At 41.3% G+C, this 26807-nt stretch overlaps 1 protein-coding gene across 1 annotated transcript in view; it reads right to left on the reverse strand.

The window, feature by feature from the left end:
* Window positions 1-4071: 4071 nt before the first annotated feature.
* Window positions 4072-26807, reverse strand: part of LOC142504038 (uncharacterized) — a 37992-nt gene continuing 15256 nt past the window's right edge. Inside the window, exons 5-7 of the mRNA XM_075617146.1 lie at window positions 15705-15785; window positions 4327-4407; window positions 4072-4181 (exon numbers count right to left, since the gene is read on the reverse strand). Of these exons, the coding sequence (XP_075473261.1) occupies window positions 4072-4181; window positions 4327-4407; window positions 15705-15785 (272 nt within the window). The remainder of the gene's footprint in view (window positions 4182-4326; window positions 4408-15704; window positions 15786-26807) is intronic.

A 26807-nucleotide genomic window follows, 5' to 3' on the forward strand; every position in this document is an offset into this window, starting at 1 on the left:
ACCGCAACTGCAGGAACAATCTCAGGCTGCGAGGGGTCGTGGACTCGATTCTGGAAACAGAAGAATACATATCTAAATGGCTCACCTCTATTCTGCTAGACCGTACGGAGGAAGCACTATCCTTGAACTGCTGCCACAGAGCGGAGCAGCCTAGGCCCCTAGCGGGAGATAACCCTAGAGACATTATCATAGAACAAAAGAAGCAGTACTCAGGGCGTTGCGGGGCCAATGAGACCTGGCATTTGAGAATCATTACGTTTTTCAGGAACTCTCCCCAGATACTCTCTCAAGAAGACGCAGTTTGAACTCAATTACTGTGGTGCTGCGAGAGAAAGGGGTGAGGTACTGCTTGGTCTTTAACTTCAAACTGTTGGTCATCAAAAGCAGCCCAGAAATCTCAATGAAGGACGCCAGAGTCTTCAGAGAGGCCTCTAACAACCTGTAAAACTCCATCCTGAGGAAGGAACCCACCAAGACCGAAGTAAGCAGAGCGGATGCAGATGACGCCTGGGACAATTAACATGTATTTGATCTGGCTGCTAGAATAGTATAGTAATAGTATATATAGTATAGTATATTGTCAGGCGGCCCTCAATAGCTTACAATTCAATTGTTGTGCCTAAAGCACAAGACGATAAAGTGACACACTCACAAACGCACAAGGATTACTGACACTGGGGTGCAGGGGGCGCTCACTCATTTCAAGGGCAGTGACATTACTACCTTCAGTCTATCGAATATATGTTCAATTGCGTATCATCACGTTGTCTGAAGCCTAACCACATGATGTGATAATGGCATAAAGCAGTGTGGTCAACGACAGTCCTCAAGGACCACCAACAGAATGACTGAGTCACTTGTGCTGAAGCGGAGATATCCTTAAAACCTGACCTGTTGGTGGCCCTTGAAGACTGGAGTTGACCGCCCCTGGCGTAAAGTATGTTTGGGAACTTGCATAACTTTATATCAGCTAACTAGTAGAAACTGCGTCCTAAGGCATTGTACAGATTTCCAATTGGCTAATAATCTATTACTGTATATGCAATAGCAATCCGAATGGTTACCTAGTAGTATGAAGATTAACTTTCATTTCGTGTCAAGAGGAATAAAAAAATCATAGTGGCCTCCTGCTGGTCGAGCGTTTTATTTAAAATGTTACCACAGTAGTTTTAATTTTAATTACTTTATCATATGCCAGATTGAAACCATGTTATATCATTGCATTACGTATTTTGTCACTGTTATAGGGTAGCACTATGTTTATTTGATTTTTTGCTAAAACTTCATCAAATCAAATGTAATTAATTGATGTACTATATATGCATCATACAAACCAATGTTTACTGTATGTACCATTCACTGTTTGAGATACAAGAATTGATCTGTGACACTTTTCTACACTTCTATTACCTGTTGCATTATCTCATATCTCTGATGGAAACACAGTTTTGAAATGTTGTTAGTTCTCATTTTATTTATATATGTGTATATATTGCCTGCATTATTTTTAAATTCCTTTTTTCTCTGGTTACACGTTTCAATCGTCTCTCTTTATGGTTCATTCATTGTTATTATTTTTTTTCATGGGTATTCTTCTTAAAAGAAGGTGTAATCCCAGCATAAAAAAAGCAATGCGTCTAATTTTAGTATTGAAAGGTGTTCAGCATTACAAAGGCAAACGTTAGAAATGACACTATATTACTTTTTCTGGCATACAGTATAAATTATTCATGAATTAATGCAGTAACACTTCTAGTGCAATGTAACATAAATTACACACCATATTTATATATATATTTTACTTTACATCATATAAATTAAATGTTAGAGAAATCTCAGCAAAAGCATTTTCAAACCACTATGAAAAAGCCTTTGAATTCTTCCATGTTCAGCACATTCTTAATGCTTCATATAGCAGGTCAGCTAGTAAGAATACTGTTGTGAATAACAAGCACAGATATTCCATTTTCCTGTGACCACTGATGGTAATGCCATTTATACTGCAGTTTGCCCTTTCTTCCACATTAAACATTAAACAAACCTAATTTGTGTCGCTATACGGCTATATTTATACCAGTTCTGTAACTAGATTGTTCTATTTAAATCGGCAAACCTTCAAACCTGGGTAAGTAGGCTTGCGTACCCATTTCATTATTTACCGATTTATTGATTTATCACTTGCTCGATTATTTAATTCTAGATTAAAAAAGACAAATCTATTAAATCAGTACTTTACTTCATGTGACAAATAAAAAAAACAAAGCAGGCTGTGTGACTCCTTTTACTCACCCACATTTACATTAGGCAATCAGTTTTTAAGCTACTACTAATTTTATACAAATAAAACGATTTAAGGGGCAGGTTATAATATGGATTTCTCAAGACAGAATCATATATGTCAAGCAATGCGACACTGTACGTCTAACCACTTCAATGAGCCATAAGATGACTTACAACTTATCATTGGTTACTAAGTGTAGCCGATAATCGCAGATGTACAAAATCACAACCCACGACTATAAATTACACGAGTGAACAGAACGTGTAGCATTTCTACTATAGCTGAGGCATCATTTCAGTGTTATTACATGAGAGAATGCCATTTGCTGCTGACTGTTACCTTCCCTGATTGGTAATAGGAGATAATAGATCCAACTTGGTTACAGCTCTCAGTCAGTATAACAGGGTTTATACTCGCTGTTTTGTGCACATGGCAATTTGCTGGCTATTCATGGAATCCCATGATACTATGATAGTCACTTCATAATTCTGCACATACTTCTTCCAGTCACAAGATGCTGGTAATGCCCATTACTCATCTACAGGAGAGTCATAATCTTTGTATGATTCACAGGTGCAGCTGAAATAATTTTGAAGAAGATCAAAGAGAGGAAATTAAATTCCTCCTCCTCTGAATTTTCTACACTGGCTGCCTTGTTTAGTGACAATTTTAATGACACAGGCTCTTTGATCTAAGTCTAAGGGCCTTGAGTCTAAGGGCCTTATTCTATAAAGTTGGATAGTGCCGATCCAGCGTTATCGCATGGATAGGCCTTTCCGTGTTGTATCTCCGGATCGGCACCGCCGCAATTTATAGAATTAGGTGCTACGTCTCTCGTGTGTTCTTCTCCTCTCAGCAGTTTCTCTTCACAACAAAAGTTCCCCCTGCACATAATAATGTCAAATATTCATGTTATTAGTATGGGAGGAACTCCCTGAATTACACTCAGTGTGCCTCTGGCAGTGCCAAAAACGTCATGATTGGTAGCTTTTGGGTACAAATGTGCAAATATCTAGAAATTTGCTTCACATTTTTGAGTGGTTTTCTGTTAAACTTCACACCATTTTTTTTAAAGTTTCCATTGCTCAGGATTTGACCGGAATTCTGTAAAAATTACAGTCTTTAAATGACCAGATGATCTTACATATTTCCTTTAATGATTTTGTCTGATCTGTGAACTTGAGGATTTTTTAGAAGACCTGGGTGTATTAGGTGTTTTTTTTATGTCATTCATGCTTTGGAGTTGATCCTTCTAAAGAAGAAGAAATGTACTGTACGTATCTACCAGCGGGGGGTGATCGCTGGGCACCTGAGGCAGTCCCATAAATCCAGTGAGTGAACCTAGTTCTTTCTTCTTCCTTCTATCAATGTTAATGCCGCTAGTTGATGCTGGACTCTCTGTTTATCACAAGAATCGGTCAAATCTCTTCTCAGGAAGTGGCGTAACATGGAGGAAGTACCAAGTAGAGATGGGAGAATTATTCGCTTATATTCGCTATGAATCTAGCCTTTTTTTCACAGGTGCGGATATTATCAGCTCAATTTGTCTCTTTTTTTTAATTAAAAGCATTTGTGTGCGAATGTTTAGCACACGACGCCCCCCATAAAGTTGCGAATATCTGTACGTTTGCAAACAAATCAAATATTTGTTTTGACATTAACTACTCCTCCCTAGTCCCTACCTGCCTACTATTATATATAATATATATATATTCCCTTTAATATATTGTCCCGGTTAATGTACAATACTTTTCAAACAGAAGTGGTGGAGTTGTTTGTCTTCATGCCAGTCAGGATAATGCACTCATCCTGGGTTGCTTTTCACTTTCTACTTCAATACAATCATCATTAACACTTCCAACAGAAGCATTATCAACTTCAAGTTCAACAGAAGAATTCACTTCAATAAAAGAAGCATAAATAATAATAATATTAGCTATTTTTTTACAGTGCTTGAGATATTGGGGAATGGAGGAGGGAATGGGGGAGAGGCTTGGTAGATGCAATGTCAGAACTCATGGCTACCCTTTTTGGACTCTTCTTACATGAAGGTCCAGGTACAGGAACACCATCTTCTTTCTCTGGCTCGATGTGCTCATTCTTTGATCTCTCAGACCCTGAGTGGTCTACATATGACACGGAGCTTAGAGTTGTGCACTCAATAACATCAAAGAAAGAAGAAGGTGGATGACCTTGGGCACTTGGACCATGGAACAGCACACTCTAGAACTGGTAGTAATAGCAGTACATTACTTTGAATGTGCTGAAGAAAACTCCTCCTTGGCGCTGGTCCCCAGAGTGGATGTGACGAATAGTGATATAAGCAAACAACCAAAAATAAATCAGTGTAAACCTTCTAGTATAACTACTGTAACAAAATCACCACGTGCAATATTGTGGATATTGTCACAACATAAAATAATATATATGGCCGTGCTTTAGCTGAGTGTCCTTTTAAATCCCCTCCAGGACTGGTAATGGGATGAAGTAGATAATACACACTGGTGTAGTCAACTACCTTGGTGATATCAAATAAATATAAACACACCAAAAACAAATGTGGTGAATAGGTTAGAGTACTGTATCATGAACACTTAGCTCCAGATAGAAAGGAAATGCCCATGGCATGAATGGAAGGCATGTAATATGTTAGAGAAACAGAGATAATCCTCCTGGTACAATAAAGTATGCAACAATTTATTACAAAAAAAAAAATGATTTTTAGTTGTTTCCTTATATCCCTATTCATCACATCACCTCTGAGGACCAGCACTAAGGAGGACTTTTCTTCAGCACATTTCTGAGAAGGATTTTGGACAATCCAGGAGTCATCCCGGCTCCAGGACTTCAGTCGTTTAAGGTGTTTTATCACTTACATTTGGACACTAGTTAATTTATCATTTTCATTTTACCTGTTTGGATTTAGCACTAAGTTGTGTTTCTTTTCCATTACATTATTTTGAATGTTTCATTGCCACTGCATGTGGTGTATGGGGTGTTGACGTTTTTTTTAATTTTACAAGTATAAAAACAACACCACTTTTTTGCTTTCCACGATATTTAAACACACAATTCCAGCAAGCTCTAACACCAGAACCCACCACATTATATATATATAGTATATAGATGGATAGATATCCTGCACTCCAGTGGTGGAGTAGTAATAGCTGGTGCTAAGGTCATAAAAATACACAGCATATACCCCCCTTGATAAAGATCTCTCTCTGGGATCGAAACGTTGGACTTTTTGTGCAAGTATTTATGTACTTTAATACATGTTTTCATTACTGAACTGCTGAGTGCCTTTGCCTCTTATATATATATAAGAGACAAATACAATACATTATGGGGTTACCCTTCTTTTTATGGTAACCCCTTAATGTATTGTTAACCTATTTATACTATAGGTTTCTTTTGTATTATACTCGGGCCATTTTTAGGCCATTTTTTGAGGGGGTTAACTCCAGTGTTGGCGGGGTTGCAACCTCTCCGGGTTTCACCCGGAGACTTCGGGTTTGGCATCCCCTTCTCTGGGCTACGGGTTTGTCCCTGAAATCTCCGGGTGGGCGGGTTGTTACAGACAGGGCAGGCATAGTAAGTGACTTCTCATTGCTACATCATAGATCACTCACAGATCCTTTGCATTTATCACAGGACTGTCTGTGTGCAGAACTAATTTCCTCCCATCACTGCCTACTACATCCGGGTCACAGCCCTATGTTCTACTGCGCATGCTCACATGTAGGGGATCATGGGAGTTGTAGTTTTTTATTAGACAAGATTGATTGACACATATAAGCAACACAGTAACATTCCCAGAAACCCTGCTAGGGAACACACACCACCCCCATGTATCTTACCTCCTCATCTCTTCTCCCCCTCTCACCTCTCTCTCTCCTCCCCCTCTCTCTCTCTCTCTCTCTCTCTTCTCCCCCTCTCTCTCTTCCCCCCCCCTCTCTCTCTCTCTTCTCCCCCTCTCTCTCTTCTCCCCCTCTCTCTCTTCTCCCCCTCTCTCTCTTCCCCCTCTCTCTTCTCCCCCCTCTCTCTCTCTTCTCCCCCCTCTCTCTCTTCTCCCCCCCTCTCTCTCTTCTCCCCCTCTCTCTCTTCTCCCCCTTCTCTCTTCTCTCCCCCCCTCTCTCTTCTCCCCCCCCTCTCTCTCTTCTCCCCCCCTCTCTCTCTTCTCCCCCCCTCGCTCGCTCTTCTCCCCCCCCTCGCTCGCTCTTCTCCCCCCCTCGCTCTCTCTTCTCCCCCCTCGCTCTCTCTTCTCCCCCCCTCGCTCTCTCTTCTCCCCCCTCCCTCTCTCTTCTCCCCCCTCTCTCTCTTCTCCCCCTTCTCTCTCTTCTCCCCCTTCTCTCTCTTCTCCCCCCTTCTCTCTCTCTCTCTCTTCTCCCCTCAATTCTCTTCTGCCCCCCCTCTCGTCTCTCTCTCTCTCCCTCTCGTATACCCCCTCTCCCTCTCGTCTACCCCCTCTCCCTCTCATCTCCCCCTCTCTCTCCTCTCCCCACTCTCTCTCCTCTCCCCCCTCTCACTCTCTCTTGTCTCCCCTTTCTCCCTCTCGTCTACTCTCTCTCGTCTACTCTCTCTCTCTTCTCCCCCCCTCTCTCTCGTAAAGCTGCTTCAGTTCCTCCCTTTTGATAGCAATGAGGTAACCTTGTCTTTGTTAAATTAACTCAAGTAAAGTAAACCGAGATAAACCATTGTAATAAATTAATATTGATCAGCGACGACTCTGTCTGCAACATTAGTCATCAGCGTTAGTTATAAATAATAGAAATGACGTAAGGTAATATACAATTCAACATACAATTGACGCAGAAATAGTGCCCACAACAGCAGTCTCCCGCAACTACTGTCAATATGGTTGCGCGGTGTCAAAAGGTGCTGCGTTGCCATGCCAATGGGAACGTCATGTGACGTAACAGCATCACGTGATGCCCGTTGCTATGACAATGAGATGCCACATGATGTCACGTCATGCGATGTCACGTTGTCATGGCAACACAGTGTCATTTAAAAAAAAAATCTCCCGGTTGACGGTCAGTCGAAGGTGGCAACCCTGAGTGTTGGACATTGCTGTCTCTCTCTCATTTTGCTCCTCTGTGTGTTCTGTCCTGCTAGTAGCTTAAGGGGTTACAGTGTTTTACTTGCTGGGCGGCACCCTTACCTTACCAATTCTGTGGTTTGGCTACTAGGATATCGAGCCGCTCAACTATTGACATTTGCATACACATGATGCCTTAAAAAACTCCTGGGTTGCTATCGCAGTATGTTTTGGGTCATTGTCCATCTGTAAAGTGAAGCTCCATCCAATCAACTTCGCTGAATTTGGCTGAATCTGAGCAGACAATATATCCCTATACACTTCGGAATTCATCCGGCTGCTTCTGTCTTCTGTCACATCATCAATAAACACTAGTGACCCAGTGCCATTGTAAGCCATGCATGCCCATGCCATCACACTGCCTCCACTGCGTTTTTCAGATGACGTGGTATGCTTCGAATCATGAGCAGTTCCAAGCCTTCTCCATACTTTTTTCTTCCCATCATTCTGGTACAGGTTGATCTTAGTTTCATCTGTCCAAAGAATGCTGTTCCAGAACTGGGCTGGGTTTTTTAGATATTGTTTGGCAAAGCCTAATCTGGCATTTCTATTCTTGAGGCTTATGAATGGTTTGCACCTTGTGGTGAACCCTCTGTATTTGCTCTCGTGAAGTCTTCTCTTTATGGTAGACATGTATTTATGCCTACCTCCTGGAGAGTGTTCTTCACTTGGCTGGATGTTGTGAGTAGGGTTTTCTTTACCATGGAAAGGATCCTATGGTCATCCACCACTGTTGTCTTCCATGGACGTCCAGGCCTTATTGTGTTGCAGAGCTCACCAGTGCATTCTTTTTTTCTCAGAATGTACCAAACTGTTGATTTGGCCACTCCTAATGTTCCTGCTATTTTTTGCAGCCTAAGGATGCTCTGTTTCACTTGTATTGAGTGCTCCTTTGACCACATGTTGTGGGTTCACAGCAACAGCTTCCAAATGTGAATGCCACACCTGGAATCAACTCCAGACCTTTTACCTGCTTAATTGATGATGAAATAACGAAGGAATAGCCCACACCTGTCCAGCTTTTGAGTCAATTGTCCAATTACTTTTGGTCCCTTGAAAAAGAGGGGGCTACATATTAAAGAGATGTAATTCCTAAACAGTTCCTCCAATTTGGATATGAATACCCTCAAATTAAAGCTCATAGACTGCACTTTAAGCCCATATTCATCATTTAACTCTAACTTGGATTTATTTTGGTACATAGCCGAAATAACAAAACTTGTATCGGTGTCCAATTATTTCCGGACCTAACTGTAGATATATACTATATCATAGGTTAAGTTGAACTAAAGGGAATTAATGTTCTGCTAGATCATTAGTATTAAGGGCATTCCACAGTAATCAGTCTGCCTGACGCCTCTTACATTGCTAACACAAGCTGCATATGGTTTAATATTTCTCATTGTAGTGTTTGACCTTATAGTTTTTCTTCCAGGCATGAATTGCATCACTTGTGGCAGGTTTTATTTACTAATTAATGTTACACCGCCCTGCTCTTTGTGTGAATCATACTGTACCTTACAGGCATCTCGAGGCTAGCTATGTTCTTAATAATATCAAGGGAAGCATGTACTGTACTTGTGCACTTCTAGAATTGGATTTGCACTGCAGCTGTGCGTACCTTTAGACTTTGGAAGAAATGTATCAATTTCTAGTGTGGATATTTTCTATTATCTTTCCTGGTTTTTTTTTTTTTGCAATGCCTTTTTATTCTTTACATTTTGCATTACATTCATGTTTTCAATATACAGTACATTGGATTTTGTTGCATTTCCCCTTTTGTTCCTGTTTTCCCTCCCTGTACTTCTTCTTTATTGTCTAGCCTTAAAACCATATAAGAAATTACATTTCAGTAAAACTTCATTCTCACATTTCATTGCAATAGTTGAGCAGATTGTGAAAAAATCTCAAAGTATAAATATAAAAACTGAATCCTTTATTTTGGAAGGACAGTACAATACTCCATTGTAACTCTTGATGTCCTTGAAATATTTCATATCTTTAATAATAATATTTGTTTAAAAAATATTTAATGCTAGAACCCCCACCCCCACCCCAAACTAAATAACAAATTAGAATGACAGAATACACACTGGAAAAAGAAGTATTAAACACTAACAGGTTGTGGTTCATTAATCAAATGCCTGAAAAAACAGGGGTCCCCTTGGATTATATGAGGCTTCTTGGAATGACTAGCAGTCCTTCCCCTGAGAATAGGAGAAGGTGAGTGCTGGTATACTTAACCAGGAGCTTTTTCTGATACCTGGAACCCTGATCATATTGGCTTGTTGACATTCAAAACCCAATCTTGCCAATCCTAAAACAAATTTGCCATTTTCCAGGCAGCCAGTAGAGGGGTCATGTGGCAACAATGAGTCTGGTTAGTTAACAACTGAGCCGCATTCTGCACCTGCTATAGCTGGCACAGCTCTTACTTTCTGTAAATTCCATATAAAGTGCATCGTAGTAAAAAGATGAGGTAGGAAGATCCAATAGTGAAATCAAGTGCTTAAACATCTGATCTTTCAGGGTCAAGCCACAATCAAGGACAATACCAAGATTCTGCACAGGGCCAGAGTTTAGCAATTGTGAACAAGGCCGCCAACAGGGGGGAGAGTCGGGGCAAGTGTGCGGGGCAAGAATGCTTCAGGCTCTTTAAGTAGGTTTTGCTTGAGCATGATTGCGAAGCTGTATCGATCATTCAAATAAATGTTTGATGGAAGTACTAATTGACATGTAAATAAGTAATTTTCACTAGATACTCATTACGCCCATGCTACGTAATAAACTACAAAGTCCAGCAATCATAATGCATGAGGCAACATGACAGTTTTCTGTTTCCTTAGTCCAGACAGGGTATATGGACAACACGGGATACAGAGAACTATTGTGAGCTGTAGATCTCTCTGAACTACAGTATACTATAACCCAAATAATATGTAAATACATGTGCAAGAACACCTACCTGATGAAAGGCCATGTGGGCCTGTAATGTAATTTTTCTGGATGTTTCTGGATGTTTGTCTTGGAAATAAAAGGCATGCTTCAAGCGATTATTTACCTGATGTCAAGAACGGAAGTCGTTATTTTTAGTGTGCTGTTCCCTTCTTTGTTTTTTCTGCCTATGCAAAAGGGTTCAACCGACCGGTATAGACTTTCTATCATATTCAGTGAAATGAAAGAAATGTATTATCTGCAGCCAAAACAGGAACAAAAATAAATCTGGAATTACAGGCAATATGGAGAACTGGAACAACTCCACGCAACAGCGCTCAGAACGCACACATATATATAGGGTACAAGTCTCAGGTGTTTTTTTGTTTTTCTAACTTATATTTTTATTATATTTTTCAAACATAAATGGGAAAGGAAAGGATACAAAAAGAAAAAAGGGAGGGGGGGGAAACAACATTTTGTAATTTCTAACACAAACAACAGTCAAATTACATATCATACAACATTTGGTAAACACCATATTTTACATTCAGACCTCCCATATCTTCTCTCCTTTGGGATCGCACCCCTATCCAGCATCCCAGGGGTCCCATATCCTCCCTCCGGGATCACACCCCTATAAAGCATCCCAGGGCTCCCATATCTTCTCTCCTTCGGGATCACACCCCTATCCAGCATCCCAGGGGTCCCATATCCTCCCTCCGGGATCACACCCCTATAAAGCATCCCAGGGCTCCCATATCCTCTCTCCTTCGGGATCGCACCCCTATCCAGCATCCCAGGGATCCCATATCCTCTCTCCTTCGGGATCGCACCCCTATCCGGCACCCCAGGGCTCCCATATCCTCTCTCCTTCCGGGATCACACCCTTATCCAGCATCCCAGGGCTCCCATATCCCCTCTCCTTCGGGATCGCACCCCTATCCGGCACCCCAGGGCTCCCATATCCTCTCTCCCTCCGGGATCACACCTCTATCCAGCATCCCAGCACCCCCATATCCTCTCTCCTCCGGGATCACACCCCTATCCAGCATCCCAGGGATCCCATATCCTCTCTCCCTCCGGGAGCGCACCCCTATCCAGAATCCCAGGGATCCCATATCCTCTCTCCCTCCGGGATCAAAACCCCTATCCAGCATCCCAGGGCTCCCAGACCCTTTCTCCCTCCGGGATCGCACCTCTATCCAGCATCCCAGGGCTCCCACATCCTCTCTCCCTCCGGGATCACAACCCTATCCAGCATCCCAGGGCTCCCATGTCCTCTCTCCCTCCGGGATCACACCCCTATCCAGCATCCCAGGGTTCCCATATCCTCTCTCCCTCCAGGATCACACCCCTATCCAGCATCCCAGGGATCCCATATCCTCTCTCCCTCCGGGATCACACCCCTATCCAGCATCCCAGGGATCCCATATCCTCTCTCCCTCCGGGAGCGCACCCCTATCCAGCATCCCAGGGCTCCCATATCCTCTCCCTCCGGGATCACACCTCTATCCAGCATCCCAGGGCTCCCATATCTTCTCTCCCTCCAGGATCACGCCCCTATCCAGCATCCCAGGGCTCCCATATCCTCTCTCCCTTCGGGATCGCACCCCTATCCAGCATCCCAGGGATCACATATCCTCCCTCTGGGATCACGCCCCTATCCAGCATCCCAGGGATCCCATATCCTCTCTCCCTCTGGGATCACACCCCTATCCAGCATCCCAGGGTTCCCATATCTTCTCTCCCTCCGGGAGCGCACCCCTATCCAGCATCCCAGGGATCCCATATCCTCTCTCGCTCCGGGATCGCACCCCTATCCATCATCCCAGGGCTCCCATATCCTCTCTCCCTCTGGGATCGCACCCCTATCCAGCATCCCAGGGCTCCCATATCCTCTCTCCCTCCGGGATCGCACCCCTATCCAGCATCCCAGGGCTCCCATATCCTCTCTCCCTCCGGGATCACACCCCTATCCAGCATCCCAGGGATCCCATATCCTCTCTCCCTCCGGGAGCGCACCCCAATCCAGCATCCCAGGGCTCCCATATCCTCTCTCCCTCTGGGATCACACCCCTATCCAGCATCCCAGGGTTCCCATATCTTCTCTCCCTCCGGGAGCGCACCCCTATCCAGCATCCCAGGGATCCCATATCCTCTCTCGCTCCGGGATCGCACCCCTATCCATCATCCCAGGGCTCCCATATCCTCTCTCCCTCTGGGATCGCACCCCTATCCAGCATCCCAGGGCTCCCATATCCTCTCTCCCTCCGGGATCGCACCCCTATCCAGCATCCCAGGGCTCCCATATCCTCTCTCCCTCCGGGATCACACCCCTATCCAGCATCCCAGGGATCCCATATCCTCTCTCCCTACGGGAGCGCACCCCTATCCAGCATCCCAGGGCTCCCATATCCTCTCTCCCTACGGGATCGCACCCCTATCCTGCATCCCAGGGATCCCATATCCTCTCTCCCTCCGGGAGCGCACCCCTATCCAGCATCCCAGGGCTCCCAGACCCTCTCTCCCTCCGGGATCGCACCCCTATCCAGCATCCCAGGGCTCCAAGACCCTCTCTCCCTCATGGATCACATCCCTATCCAGCATCCCAGGGATCCCATATCCTCCCTCCGGGATCGCACCCCTATCCAGCATCCCAGGGCTCCCATATCCGCTCTCCCTTCGGGATCGCACCCTTATCCAGCATCCCAGGGCTCCCATATCCACCCTCTGGGATCACACCCCTATCAGCATCCCAGGGATCCCATATCCTCTCTCCCTCCGAGATCACACCTCTATCCCAGGAGTCCCAGACTGTCTCTCCCTCAGGGTTCACACCCCTATCCAGCATCCCAGGGCTCCCAGACCGTCTCTCCCTCCGGGATCACACCCCTATCCAGCATCCCAGGGATCCCATATCCTCTCTCCCTCCCGGATCACACCCCTATCCAGCATCCCAGGGCTCACTGACTGTCTCTACCTCAGGGATCACACCCCTATCCAGCATCCCAGGGCTCCCATATCCTCTCTCCCTCTGGGATCACACCCCTATACAGCATCCCAGGGCTCCCATATCCTCTCCCCCTCTGGGATCACACCCCTATCCAGCATCCCAGGGATCCCATATCCTCTCTCCTTCCGGGATCACACCCCTATCCAGCATCCCAGGGCTCCCTTATCTTCTCTCCTCCGGGATCACACCCCTAAGTAGCATCCCAGGGATCCCATATCCTCTCTCCCTCCGGGATCACACCCCTATCCAGCATCCCAGGGCTCCCATATCCTCTCTCCCTCCGGGATCACACCCCTATTAGGCATCCCAGGGATCCCATATCCTCCCTCTGGGATCGCACCCCTATCCAGCATCCCAGGGATCCCATATCCTCTCTCCCTCCGGGATACCAGACCCTATCATACTTCCTAGTGGTGTGATTCCGAAATGAGGTAAGTGTCTCCATTAATTGAACGTCATTGACCCTTCTAATAACCTCTCTTCTGGAGGGCGGGAGTGTCTTTTTCCTTCTAGTCGCTGTTAGAATATGTAGAATTAATTTTATTGTATAATGATTCACATCTTCCATAGGTTTAGCCAGAATAATTAGAATTGGATCTAGCGGAATCTTGATGTACGTCACATCTTTTATTAGTTCAGAACTGTCCTCCAGTACGTCTGCAATACTGGGAAATACCACTAGATATGTGCCAAATCTCCTATCTGTCCACATTTACCCCTTCCTCTCCCTCTCACCTGCTTACCCCCTTCCTCTCCCTTTCACCTTCTTACCCCCTTCCCCTCCCTCTCACCTTCTTACCCTTCCTCTCCCCCTCACCTGCTTAACCCTTCCTCTCCCCCTCACCTGCTTACCCCTTCCTCTCCCTCTCACCTGCTTACCCCTTCCTCTCCCTCTCACCTGCTTACCCCCTTCCAAAATCCCCATTTCATTTTTATCACATGTAAATACAGCTATAGTAAGATTTACTGTCACCTGAAGCAAATGTCTGCGTTTCCGGGACCGTGTGTTCTGCGGTTGTGCTGTGGGCGGGGGGCCATGCTTCTGAATGGGACCCCCTGCGCGTTATCAATCCCCCGGTGTCACAACCACGGAACCAGACAGTAAGTATTTCTACATCTGTTAGTACTTTTCACCAGATAAATGAGCACATTTCGCCGAGATCGGAAACTGAGGCTTAAACTTTGTACATTTCCAATGATTATTAACTTCACTTTCCAGTGACCAAGATCTATGTTTTCTTGGTGAACAATTACATAAACAGGTGTTCAAGTGCACACTTAAAGTATGTATGTATGTATATTTTTATTTATATAGCGCCATTAATGTACATAGCGCATCACAGCAGTAATACACGTGACAATCATATAAATAACAAATAATACAAATAACACATATTGGGAAGAAGTGCTTCAGACATAAAAGTGACAATTAGGAAAAGGAGCCCCTGCCCCGAAAAGCTTACAATCTAATTGGTAAGTAGGAAGAACGTACAGCAACAGTAGGAAGGGGTTCTGGTAAGTGCGCCTGCAAGGTGTCAAGGTTTATGGATGAGGTGTAAAGTATCAGCCACTGAGCTACTCATATGCTTAGTTAAGCAGGTGGGTTGTAAGATGGGACTTAAATGTGTATAGAGGGTGCTAGTCGGGTATTGAGGGGAAGGGCATTCCAGAGGTGCGGGGCAGTCAGTGAGAAAGGTTTAAGGTGGGAGAGAGCTTTAGACACAAAAGGAGTATAGAGAAGACATCCTTGAGCAGAACGCAGGAGTCGGATAGGTGTACTTGTTATTGTTTAAAACGTATCCACTGATCGTATATTTTAAAGCATAATAATCCAATGACATCAAATATTTCAAGTGTTGAAACATATTTCCATTCATAGATTAGTAAATAAAATAGTTCAACTTCTAGTTCAATATTAGTTTGATCATTGATGACTGGGAGAAAACAGTGTAACAGTTTAGATGAAAATATAAGAAATCTTCTGGAATTATGTAATGCTGAGCCTTGAAAAAGATGAGCATTGTGTTTTCTAAGTTATGTTTAATTTCTCTGTAGTAATTTTAGATATTTTCTACTTTGATTAATACATGGTCATTTCTAGTAAAGTACTCTGGATCATGATTCTGTAAAGGTGGCAGTAAATGCATTTGTCTTAACAGACATTGATTTGAAAAAGGAGAAAGGTGAAAGGTTTACTGGTAGGGCTTGTTTCATTAAGCACACAGAAAAAAAAAGCTTTAAAATAGATACAAAATGCTTTAATCTGAAGGAATGCTGCATCCATATTTCCCATAATCTTTGATGCATAGCAACAGTATCCTCCAAAGTCACTTTCTTTATTAGAAACTGCCCCTGGCACCATAATACTGTACCTGCTAAAGTAAGCTCAATAATCAGCAATATCATATGACACTCAATCATGTCACCTTCATAATTACTGAATGTTTTCCACTCTTAAAGACAAAACCATGCACACCACATATAGTTATCAGTTATGCATTTATATTGGAAATGCTCACTTGACCCCATGATTTGGTTTTGCCCCTAAAAAAAATATTGTTGATCAGCAACAAGGAGAACAATCCTGTTTTATAGATTGTGGTCCATCTTTCTCATCGTTGCTGTTGGCATTGTGACCTATATAAGCTCAGCCCCACTGGCTCCCCCCCCCCCCCCAGGCTCCTGACACCTCCTTCTGATTGGCTGCGGCTGGGTAATGCAGTTAATCAGAATAGAGGAACCTGCCCCGCCCCCTAGTGACTGCCCTGCCCTGGGAGATCAGTGAAATCCCACCCCCTATAGATCTTCTCACGGAACCCAAAAGTGCCACGGAACCCCGTTTGGAAACACTGTTCTAAAGGGATACAAGGTATCTAAAGTCTATCAAAAAGGATTACTGACCATTTAGAAATGTTCCATTGTTTCTTGCTGCATACTGCTGATAATTTGTATTACGGGTCGAGGCACTGTACTTACAAAATAGTTACTGATAATAATTTAATACGTATGTATTTAATAATTTTCTTCTAATTTTTCAAAATGACTACATAAAACATACAGTATACCTTACCCATTGCTACTGTATGTAACATTGTTGTTTTTCCCACAAGACTAACAGGAAATCTGTAAGAAAACCAGACTTCAAACCAGGTTGATGCAATTTTCCATAAAAAGTATGTGAATTCAACAAGCACTCACTGTGTTTTAATTTTCAGAATAACTAAATTAAGATTCACGCTGATTGTTGATCTTTGATTTGGTTGTTATGTTTATCAGCAATGCAGTTTGAGTGAAAAATAGTTTGCAGGTGCAGACAGAGTCTATCGGTGTTTCTGTCAAGTGTATTATATTTGTTTTAATACTTAACCCAACGAATATACAAATATATTCTGAAACTAGAAATAGAGAGCACAGATTTATACATACATTTAAATTTGTGATCTGATTAAATGACTGTATATTTGTTTGATGAATGCAAAGAGTCTGGTTGGACAGAGATTAATGACATTGTGGATAAAGCCACCAATTAAAGAGGATTATGCTATTCCCAAACTAAAGTCTCATCGTTTTGTCCCAGATTTGCTGTTGGTCATGTTTGAAAAAGATTACTAAGAAATGTTAGCAAAGAGTTTTCTGAAGATTCTATAACTGGTGTTGATTCGTTTAATATTTAAATGTATCCACAAGTGGCATTTTTATTTTATTTAATATTTCAATAATCTTGAAATCATAATGTAAAAAACTTGAAGACATATTTTCATTTCTTGCCCATATAAATGGTCATTAAAAAACACCAGGCAATTATAAGGTATCACCTAAATCCATGGTCACATATTAACATGAATACCATCTAAAGTTTGTTGTTATTTATATCAGACATACTGCTCTGAAGCGCTATGTACATTAATGGTGCTATATAAATAAAGACAGACATACATACATAATGATAGACATTTTTAAAGGCCCTGCTATTGGCTACACATTTTTTTTTTTTTAGAAGTGTGTAACATCAGTCAAATATTATATTTAAAGCTTCTGACATTGGAAAGTTGTTTCTTAAAGTCTCAGAAGTTATTATACGTTATGTATTATGCCTTTTGTGCTTGAAATGTACAGTACTGTATGTCTATACAGTAATTTTGAAAAGGACAAACTAGAAACTTAGCAGAAAACAGTCCTTAAATAAAATGGTGGTATTACCTGTAATTATTCTGGCCTTTAAGCAGTACGCACACTCACACTGGATTTTGTTTTTCACTTTAGAGGCTAAAATAACTTGTAGTTTAATAGTTTTATGAAAATGATTTGATCTTATTAAAACATCTGTACATAATAGGTATATGTAGTTTAATTGACATTTCTGTTTTTTTTTTTAGAAGAAACTGTGCATGAGAAAATATAAATTCATGTTTCGTGTGTAACCGAAGACTGTCAGCCTTTGGGGCCTATGCAGAGAGCAGCTCTATTTCGAAATTCGCCATTTTTTGGAGAAAATCGCGCAGAAAACAGCAGAAAATGGCGAGTTCCGAAAAACGCGCCAATTTTTCTTTTCTATTTGTAAAACTCGCCTCGCGGCTGGCGAGAACCTCAATCTCGCCAGTTTTAAAAATATCCTAATGCAGAGAGCCGCGAACGGCATCTAGCGGCTGTTCGCGCCAATAAAATGGCGTGATTGTCTCCTTTTTGCCTCGCCAGAAAAAATTGGCAAGAAGCTGCCGCTCGCGGCCATTGCAATGGGAAAAAAAAGGCGCAAATTTGTTTTTACACGTTTCTGAAGCGCGCATCTCGCCAATTTAAACTCGCCACACGCATCCATGTTAAACATAGCAGAATTCGCACTTTTCTGCATATGGAGAATAAAACTCTCCAAAAAAGCTACTTTTTACTAAATTCGCCATTTTTAAAATTCGCTGCTCTCTGCATAGGCCCCTTTATTTGATAGAAATGTTAGAAGAAACACAATAGAATAGCAGAACGCTCATAGCATTCCCTGAATAGAAGGAGGAGTAATAGAAAGAGTAGGGTGATTAATTACATGAACATGTACTGGGAACAGCCTGACATTTTTAAGTAAGCAGGAAAATCCATTAGGATGTTGCCCGGTGTTAGAGATCATTTACTAAAAACATTTTAAATATGCTTATTTAGTGTATATTTTTGCAATGATGCCTTTCTACTGTATATCTCGAACACTCTCAACCCGAACTCCCCTGTGTTTCATTATGTTTTACTTGTAATACATGGTTCTATTTTTATATAAGCTGCTCATATATCAGGGTCTTCCTGCTAGAGATGTGCGATCCTATCCAAATAATGTGATGACACAATATGCAGCGGCTTTTTTTTCTCCAACGATGCTAAGCCTTGTAGGGTTAATGATGTTCTAAAATGAGCCTTCGATTTTCACTTTCTCTAGCATTCAGGGAAATATCGCCAGTGAGCAAACAAGGGGTGGGGACCCTACTTATAGTCTCAGCATTATGTAAATCTAGTGATTTTAGAGAATTTAGCAAATGAGCACATTCAGAGAATATACAATGCACATTGACTTAATGGCTGACAAATCGCGTGCGTACTCTGGCTAAAGCGAGAAATGTTTTGCCGGTAGAAACACTTTGCATTCAGTATCTCTACCCCCTGCTGATGGGGCACAGCAATTCAGTGCCAGATTTAACAAAGAAATAAAATACAAATATTTCAAGGATTTTTTGAGATTTCATATATACAGTATTATATACTGTGTATATATATATATATATATATATATATATATATATATATATATATATATATATATATATATATATATATATATACACTGTATATATATGTCATTTAAGAGAATTAACTGGCATTGCAAATACATGTCAATCCTTTTCTCTCACCTCTGGCATTATAAAGATACAACCAATCACATATTCAAATATACAGGTAGCCATAGCCAATGACATTCAAACTGAATCCATCAATTAAAAGCAATTATAAACACAATGTCACTTGCAACTGTGCGATTGATCTCCTATTTAAATAGCTTTAGGTGGTCTTGATTAATACCAGTTGCCAGAAACATTCTTTTTTTAAAGCTGCAGCTGAGAAGTAACTGGATTGTTTAATGCACTTTTTTTTTCAGCAAGCTATTAAAACAGTAATACATTATATTTTAAAAAAGGAGCTGGGAAAAATAATTGTGGAAATAAGGTGTACAGTATTATATATAAAATTGAATCATATAAGAATAGATCTCTCATTGATTCAAACTATTTGAGTAGGTGGAAAAAAAATATGTAAAACCCCTTTTGTTAATATTGTGAGTTTTAAAAACAACTTAAAGCAGTGACAAAATCCTACTAACAAATAGGACACGTGAAATGTTTTTTCCTGCGTACCAGAAAGCTTTGCAAGAAACCTTTGACATATGGCTCTTTTTCTTTCCATCTACAACTATAAATATTATTGGAAAAGGAAGTTCCCAGGAGCAGCAACTTTTAGACCTTCTGCCAAATGGACTTGAAACGGCCCTTCTGTGGTTCTGAATTCCCAACGTTCTGAGGAGCCGGCAGCCAAGAGTCTTGGGTATCAACATAACCCACTGATTTCATTATTGGATTTATGGATTCATGGAAGGCGGATGCAGACCAATGACAAAGTATAACTCTTGCTTTTCTAGAAATTATATCTTTTTTCCTTCACAATATTGGTAAGAAAACATAGAAAATACTTTAACTTGATAGCGAGATAAAGTATCAGCTCACTTGATTGTTGTTTCCCACGCAACATTTGGAGTATGGAAGTTGTGTGTCTTGGGTAACTCTGCCTCTAGTGTGGTAGACTTTAGTCAAATAAATGGAAAAATAAAATTATATTTCAGATTTCAGAACATTGAAGACGTACAGTACATGTGGTTTTTAATATTAAGCTCTGACATATACCAGAGGGCAGATCTGTTTCATGTGGCTGCAGTTACAGAGCATTTAATTTTAATAAATTAAAAAAAGATGGATTTGATGTTTTGTCCATTAATATTTGTTGCTACAGGCTAAGCAACTTGGTAGTTAAATTAAAAACCTGTAAAGATCCCTTCTTCTGTGTAACTTAGAATTCCCACTGAATCCGATATATAATGTGCTAACATTAACATATGCACCCAGAGACATTAATATGGAAGTGAAAATGAATATAGCTCAAACCACTTTTATCATTTGTTTTTATTTTATTGTGGGACAAATGATCACAGAGGACATTTATTGTATGCAACTGCCGTATTAAAATTGATGATAGGTCTTAATCAAGCAATGAAAAAAATAGGCCTATGAGAATAAAAAATGTCCTGTAATCTTAAAAAATGTATAACACAAATGTAAGGGATGTTTAAAATAAACGTACTGCTGTTTTTATATTGTTAGTTTTCTATCATAAATCAGAATGTAAACAACTTGATTCAAATGTTGTGTTCAATGAGGTCCAATGTGGATTGACATAAAATATCAATTTAAAATCCATTTGTTATTTCATGGAGTACTGACATAACGTGATTCATAAACATCATTTTGTGATGAGTTTTCGGGAATTATTCCTTCCTTGTTTTTACCCCTTTAAATCCTTGAAAGCAATACACTTACTTGCAAATCATGTTTAACAAAAAGTTGAAGTTACAATACAGTACTTATACATTTCGTGTTACGCATTTCCTAGTAATACATTATCTAGTTTAATCAGAGTTTATAGGATGAAAATTTAGAACAATCAGAAATCAAGCCTATACTGTAATAGTAAAAAAATTCCATTAGAACCAAACAGTACCTGGGCAGTAATGCCCTGTGGGGGTTAAGGTCCTTGGCTATAAGCCTCGAGCTTCAGCTTCTCCAGATAGAGCATTCAAGTCCATATAATCCCTGTTCTTTGGGGAATATTACTTAATTCATCCAGTCAGTAGCACATATAGGTAGTAATATCCATAATATTGTGATACCTAGAGATACATTAGCATGAAGGGAACAACATTGGATTTACTTAAGGCCTTGGCCATGTTTGGCGCTTGCTGGCAGAAGCGTGCTGACGCGCGCTCCCGCTCAGCACTGAGCCCCTACAGCCGCAATTAGAGCGGCTTTAGTAGGGGCTCGCCTGGGAAGCGCAGGTCTTAGGGGAATTTAAAATTCCCCCGCTTGCCGGAGAGACAGGCCAGTCACGTGAGCGGTTCGCCCAATGAGGGCGAACCAGCTCCGTGACGTCACTGGCCCGCCCCCGGCTAGTGACACGCCCGCCCCCGGCCCGCCCCCTGATGGTCTGTCCCACTTCTGCCCCGATCCATGTCGTGTGTGTGTGCATGTGTGTGTGTGTATTTGTGTGTATGCATGTGTGTGTGTGTGTGCATGTGTGCATGTGTGTGTGTGCATGTGCGTGTGTGTGTGTGTGTATGTATGTGTGTGTGTATGTGTGTGTGTGCATGTGTGTGTATGCATGTGTGTGTGTGTGTGTGCCTTTGTGTGTGTGTGTGTGTGTGTGTGTGTGTGTGTGTGTGTGAGTGTATGCATGTGTGTGTATGCATGTGTGTGTGTGCCTTTGTGTGTGTGTGTGTGTGTGTGTGTGTGTATGCATGTGTATGCGTGTGTGTGTGTGTGTGTGTGTGTGTGTGTGTGTGTGTGTATGTGTGTGTGTGTGTGTGTGTATGGATATGTGTGTGCATGTGTGTGTGCATGTGTGTGTGTGTGTGCATGTGTGTGTGTGTATGTGTATGCATGTGTGTGTGTATGCATGTGCGCGCGCGTGCGTGTGCATGTGTGCGTGCGCGTGCGTGCGTGAATATATTTATCAAAGTTGCACAATGTTAATAAATAATTTATTCTCACAACATGTCTTTTCTTTTTAATTTTTTAAATATTATATAATACACACACACACACACACACACACACACACACACACACACACGTTCCCCAGTGACACACAAACATACAGACCTCTTCAAAGTGACACTCACACACTGACAGCTACCAAGTGACACACACACACAGTGATACCCGCCTCCCAAGCGCTTGCTGTCTCCTCTGTCAGGACAGAAAAAAGCTCCTGGTAGAGCGAGCGGCAGCAAGCGAGAGCGAGCAGCAGCCCCTAAGCGCTTACTATGTCCCAGGCCTAACTGTTGACCTGTTTATACAATTTACAACACCACAGTAGCGCCTCTATGGAAACTATTCTTTGAAGGAGAAAACACTAGTAAGTAGTAACACACAATGTTATTTCTTAGGCTCCACTTCTCGCATGTTTATTATATTACCAGGCCACCGTAAATAAAAAACAATAGAGTTTCTCCTAGCCAGTAAGCCACAGACATGACGGATGAACACATGGAACCAGATTAAAATTAGTATTGTTATTTTGTAAAAGAGTTGGTGAAAAATGACAGATTTATTTTATTATACATTTTTATTGAAATGAATACTATTCTGGATAATTTAGCCATTCCTAGTTTCCTAGACCAGATGTCCACTAAGGGACAATAGAAGTGTGAATTTAAACCTCTAGGTAGATTAGGATTCTATGAAAAGATAAAAGCATTCTCTTTAGGGAATTATCTCTGGAGTTTCAGTCAATGTAGTATGATTTATTTGGGAAATATATAATGAACTGCGTGTTCATGTACCATCACAATTTATAGAAGTGGAAGAGTTTACATTCAATTAAAATGGGTTCAAACTAGTTCTGAGCCACGAGATAAATCTGCAAAGTTACTTTGCGCTGCAAGATCAGGAAACCTTTACATGCCCCCATGGTACGGTAGCTGCAAAGATATCTGAAGGGAACTTAATTTCAAATGATGGTCTGTTAGACATTTTGTTTGTCTTTTTATTGTGATTATTCTGTATATTCGGCACCGTTTAAAAAGGCAGCGAGATGTCAAATTCCATTGAAATATAAAAGATTGTTCCTTTAATACATTTGGTGCAATCTTAGCCCCAGTATTTCAACACTTTTGCCTTAATACACATGCCCTGTGTCTGCAGAGATCAGTATTCACTGCAATGATGACATAGTATATATTTAACTTTCCTTGTCAGGGTAGATTAGCCAGAAGGTTAGTTTGCTGTCTTCTTCCTTGGTTATAACCAGTATGTCTGTTAAACGTTGGCAGACTAGTGCTGCTGCGATGACCGGTTTCAGTCCCATTTATATTGGTTATATAAATTGAAGTGTGTTAGTTGCTATATTGGTCCCAGAAACGTTAGAATACTTTGGGGGCATTGATACCTTTAATGGATCAACATATCAAGCATACAAGGTTGCCTAACTTGTCTTGTGCATGAAAACCACACAAGACAACCTTGTACAATTGATATGTTGGTCCATACTAAGCTCACAAAGTTCTGAATCCACAAAAAGGTGCTAAGCTTACGCACGACTGTACTACAATTTATATGAATGGGAGTCAAGTCATGCTAAAACTTAGCTCCTTTTTGTTGATCTAGACCAGGGGTGGACAAACTGGGGGGCACAGGTGGTTGCAGAGGCCCCACGCTCTTCCCCAAGGCATTTAAATTAAATGCAGTGGGATCGCGTGTGGCCTCTGCAACTGAACTTAACGAGGTTCAGCCAGCTTCAGATGACGCGTTGACATGGCGGCGCGGGGTCAGGTCACATCACGTCTCCTCTTTGACGCGCGTTGCTATGGCAACGCGTCACGTGAGATCACGTCACATGACCCCACTGACGCCGACAGGCAGGTAAGGGGGGCACAAGAACAGGGGAGTGGATGCAGGGGGGCGCAGCATCAGAAGTGGGCACACCCCTGATCTAGACCATAGTATCTTATTGGAATCATGAAATTAAATCCTAACACACTGTAAGTTGTAGATTTGTTTTAGAAATCATGTTTCGGTCGTTTGCTTGGATATATATTCCAACACCAGAACAAACTCCATAATGATCAGCAGCTAACAGAATATTTAGAAAGTGGCAATCTTACTGAGGGAGGGGTATGAATGTGTAACAAATAAAAAGGGTCTTGTTTTCATCATCATGTTGCAACGTGAGCAAATGTAAATAGGTGATAAACTCTTCCTAAAATTCGTTTAGAAGACAAATAAATTGCTAAACCTTACGTCAGGGGTGGTCAACTGCAGTACTCAAGGGCGACCAACAGGTCAGGTGTTCAGGATATCCCTGCTTCAGCACAGATGGTACAATCAGTGGCTCGTTCATACTGTGCTGAAGCAGGGATATCCTGTAAACCTGAGTCCATACTGTGCTGAAGCAGGGATATCCTGCAAACCTGAGTCCATACTGTGCTGAAGCAGGGATATCCTGCAAACCTGAGTCCATACTATTCAACAGTGCGTACTAATCGACAGCAGTAATGGACATACAGGACAAACCCACTACATATAACACACTGCAAACATATGAACAGAAAAAATGGGGAGAGGAGGGAATAAAAAGGGAGATCAATAGTGTAATATGAATAATAAAATATATTGCTATCCTAAAAGAATCTCACTCACAAGAAAACTTGAATAATAGGCAAGGCATATGTTAATGTTTTGTTATTTTTTGTTTTGTTTATATGTTGTTTTTAGTGTGTTATATGTTGTAAGTCTCTGTTGGGTTTGTCCTGTATACCCATTACTGCTATGGATTAGTGCAGTCTCTTGGACTGTATGGACTTTGGACTTTTTGCTCAATTGAAGGGCATATTTGAGTGCTGCACCAGTGGTGCTTTTGTTTAGATATAGATTTACTCCTTTTTGCACTTTACTTTGTCACAGTTATTGTATTCAATATAGATATTCAGGCACTTAGTTAGATTTAAAGAGTTCATTTCTGTAGAGTAGCACCACAAATACTTTTTTGTGTGTTTCCGGAAAACCCGACCTGTTGGTGACCCTCCAGAACTGGACTTGGCCACTGATGGCCAAAAAAGCAGATGTACAGTACTTTAGATATCACTTCAGTTTGCTATAAACAACACTAAGTCATTATTACCTAATTAGAATTCATTCCTTGTCAATAGACGCCTGATTTTCAGATGCAGCTTAGAGTGTTCTATATTTTAACAGTATGCATAAAGATACTAAAACCTCAGTGGGCTTCTCTGACTTGTAAGGTTATTCCTTTTTTTCCACTTGCAAGCTATAATACAGCAAAGATCCCACATTTTGCTAAATATTTCAATAACATTTTTGAACCACAAATGAGATGCAGAATATTTACATTTTTATTTGATGAAGTCAGTTTGTGCTATCTTTGTTCTTAATTTGGTCTCAAAAGAATTAGCAGCGGGAAGAAAAATAGTCTGTAAATATGTATGAAATTAAATTTAGAGGGTGAGCTAAAAGGTAGTGACTGCCAGCAGTCTTAAACGGCAGGAGGCAAAATTTCCTCCACCGTTTTCTTCTTGGCTGGAAACTCATTGCTTTCCATGCAGATTATTTAATCCTCAAAATGCACATCAAAGCTGCTCATCGGGTGGTATATATCTTTCTAGGCAGCAGAATGTCAAAGATCTAACTTAAAGATTTTAGAAAAATGTAAAACATAATAGAGACAGGATAATAACACAGCAGTCTGTGCTTTTTCCTTGCAGCAAAGTAAAAGCATCAGAGACTGTTCAGGATCTTTATGGCAAAAGGAAAATTGTAACTGCTATGACAGATTTAGTTTTTTCTTTTTAATACAATTCTACTTTGGATTGTGGAAACAAAATGTTCTGAAATAGAATTCTAACAACGATTGCACCATTACTAATGCATGGGGAGAAGGCTGCATTCAGACACGGAAATGACTTTCCGGATTAGGTCACGTACAAATTAGAATCTCAAAACAGGGGAAAACTGGGCAATCCAAAAATGTTACTAAAAGATGCACGGGTACAATGCTGGGGGGACTTGTTAAGAAAAGTTTCTGTATACAGTAAGTTCTTTCTGACATTACATGCGCACACTTAACTTTCTGTACCACAATTAATTCAACATGTAAACGGTTTTTGTAACATTATTTGTGTGCAGGTTTTCTGTTTTCAGAGCCTCATACCTTGACGCCTGTGCCCCATCCCTCTTATTATGAGACACCACAAATAACCATTCATTTTTTTCATATAGTTCTTGCTTTCGGTGTGCAGCGGTCGGAAATTGTCAATGTAATTTATTTTAGAAATAACTTTTATCAGGTGACTTCTCATGATTTGGTAGGCATACTGTAGCACATTTCCCGTAGAATGTAGCTTCAACAAATTGGGGGTTATTCACTAAATGGCAATAGTGCTGTGTGAAGCACTATAGAACAGAAACACCTGTTCAAGTCAATGGAATCTGTGCCAGCGCCCTGATCGGCACTATTTCAATTAAATGAATGGCCTGCTCATTGTGAAAACATTTATTCAAATAATTTTTTTTCGTTGTTTCCAAATGGTCCCATCTCTGATAACTATTATTGACTTTCATTTTCTTAGACTTTGAATGGATTTTACAAAACCTCTATTGCCT

This window comes from Ascaphus truei, chromosome 10, assembly GCF_040206685.1.
Source record: "Ascaphus truei isolate aAscTru1 chromosome 10, aAscTru1.hap1, whole genome shotgun sequence".
Taxonomy (NCBI): Eukaryota; Metazoa; Chordata; class Amphibia; order Anura; family Ascaphidae; genus Ascaphus; species Ascaphus truei.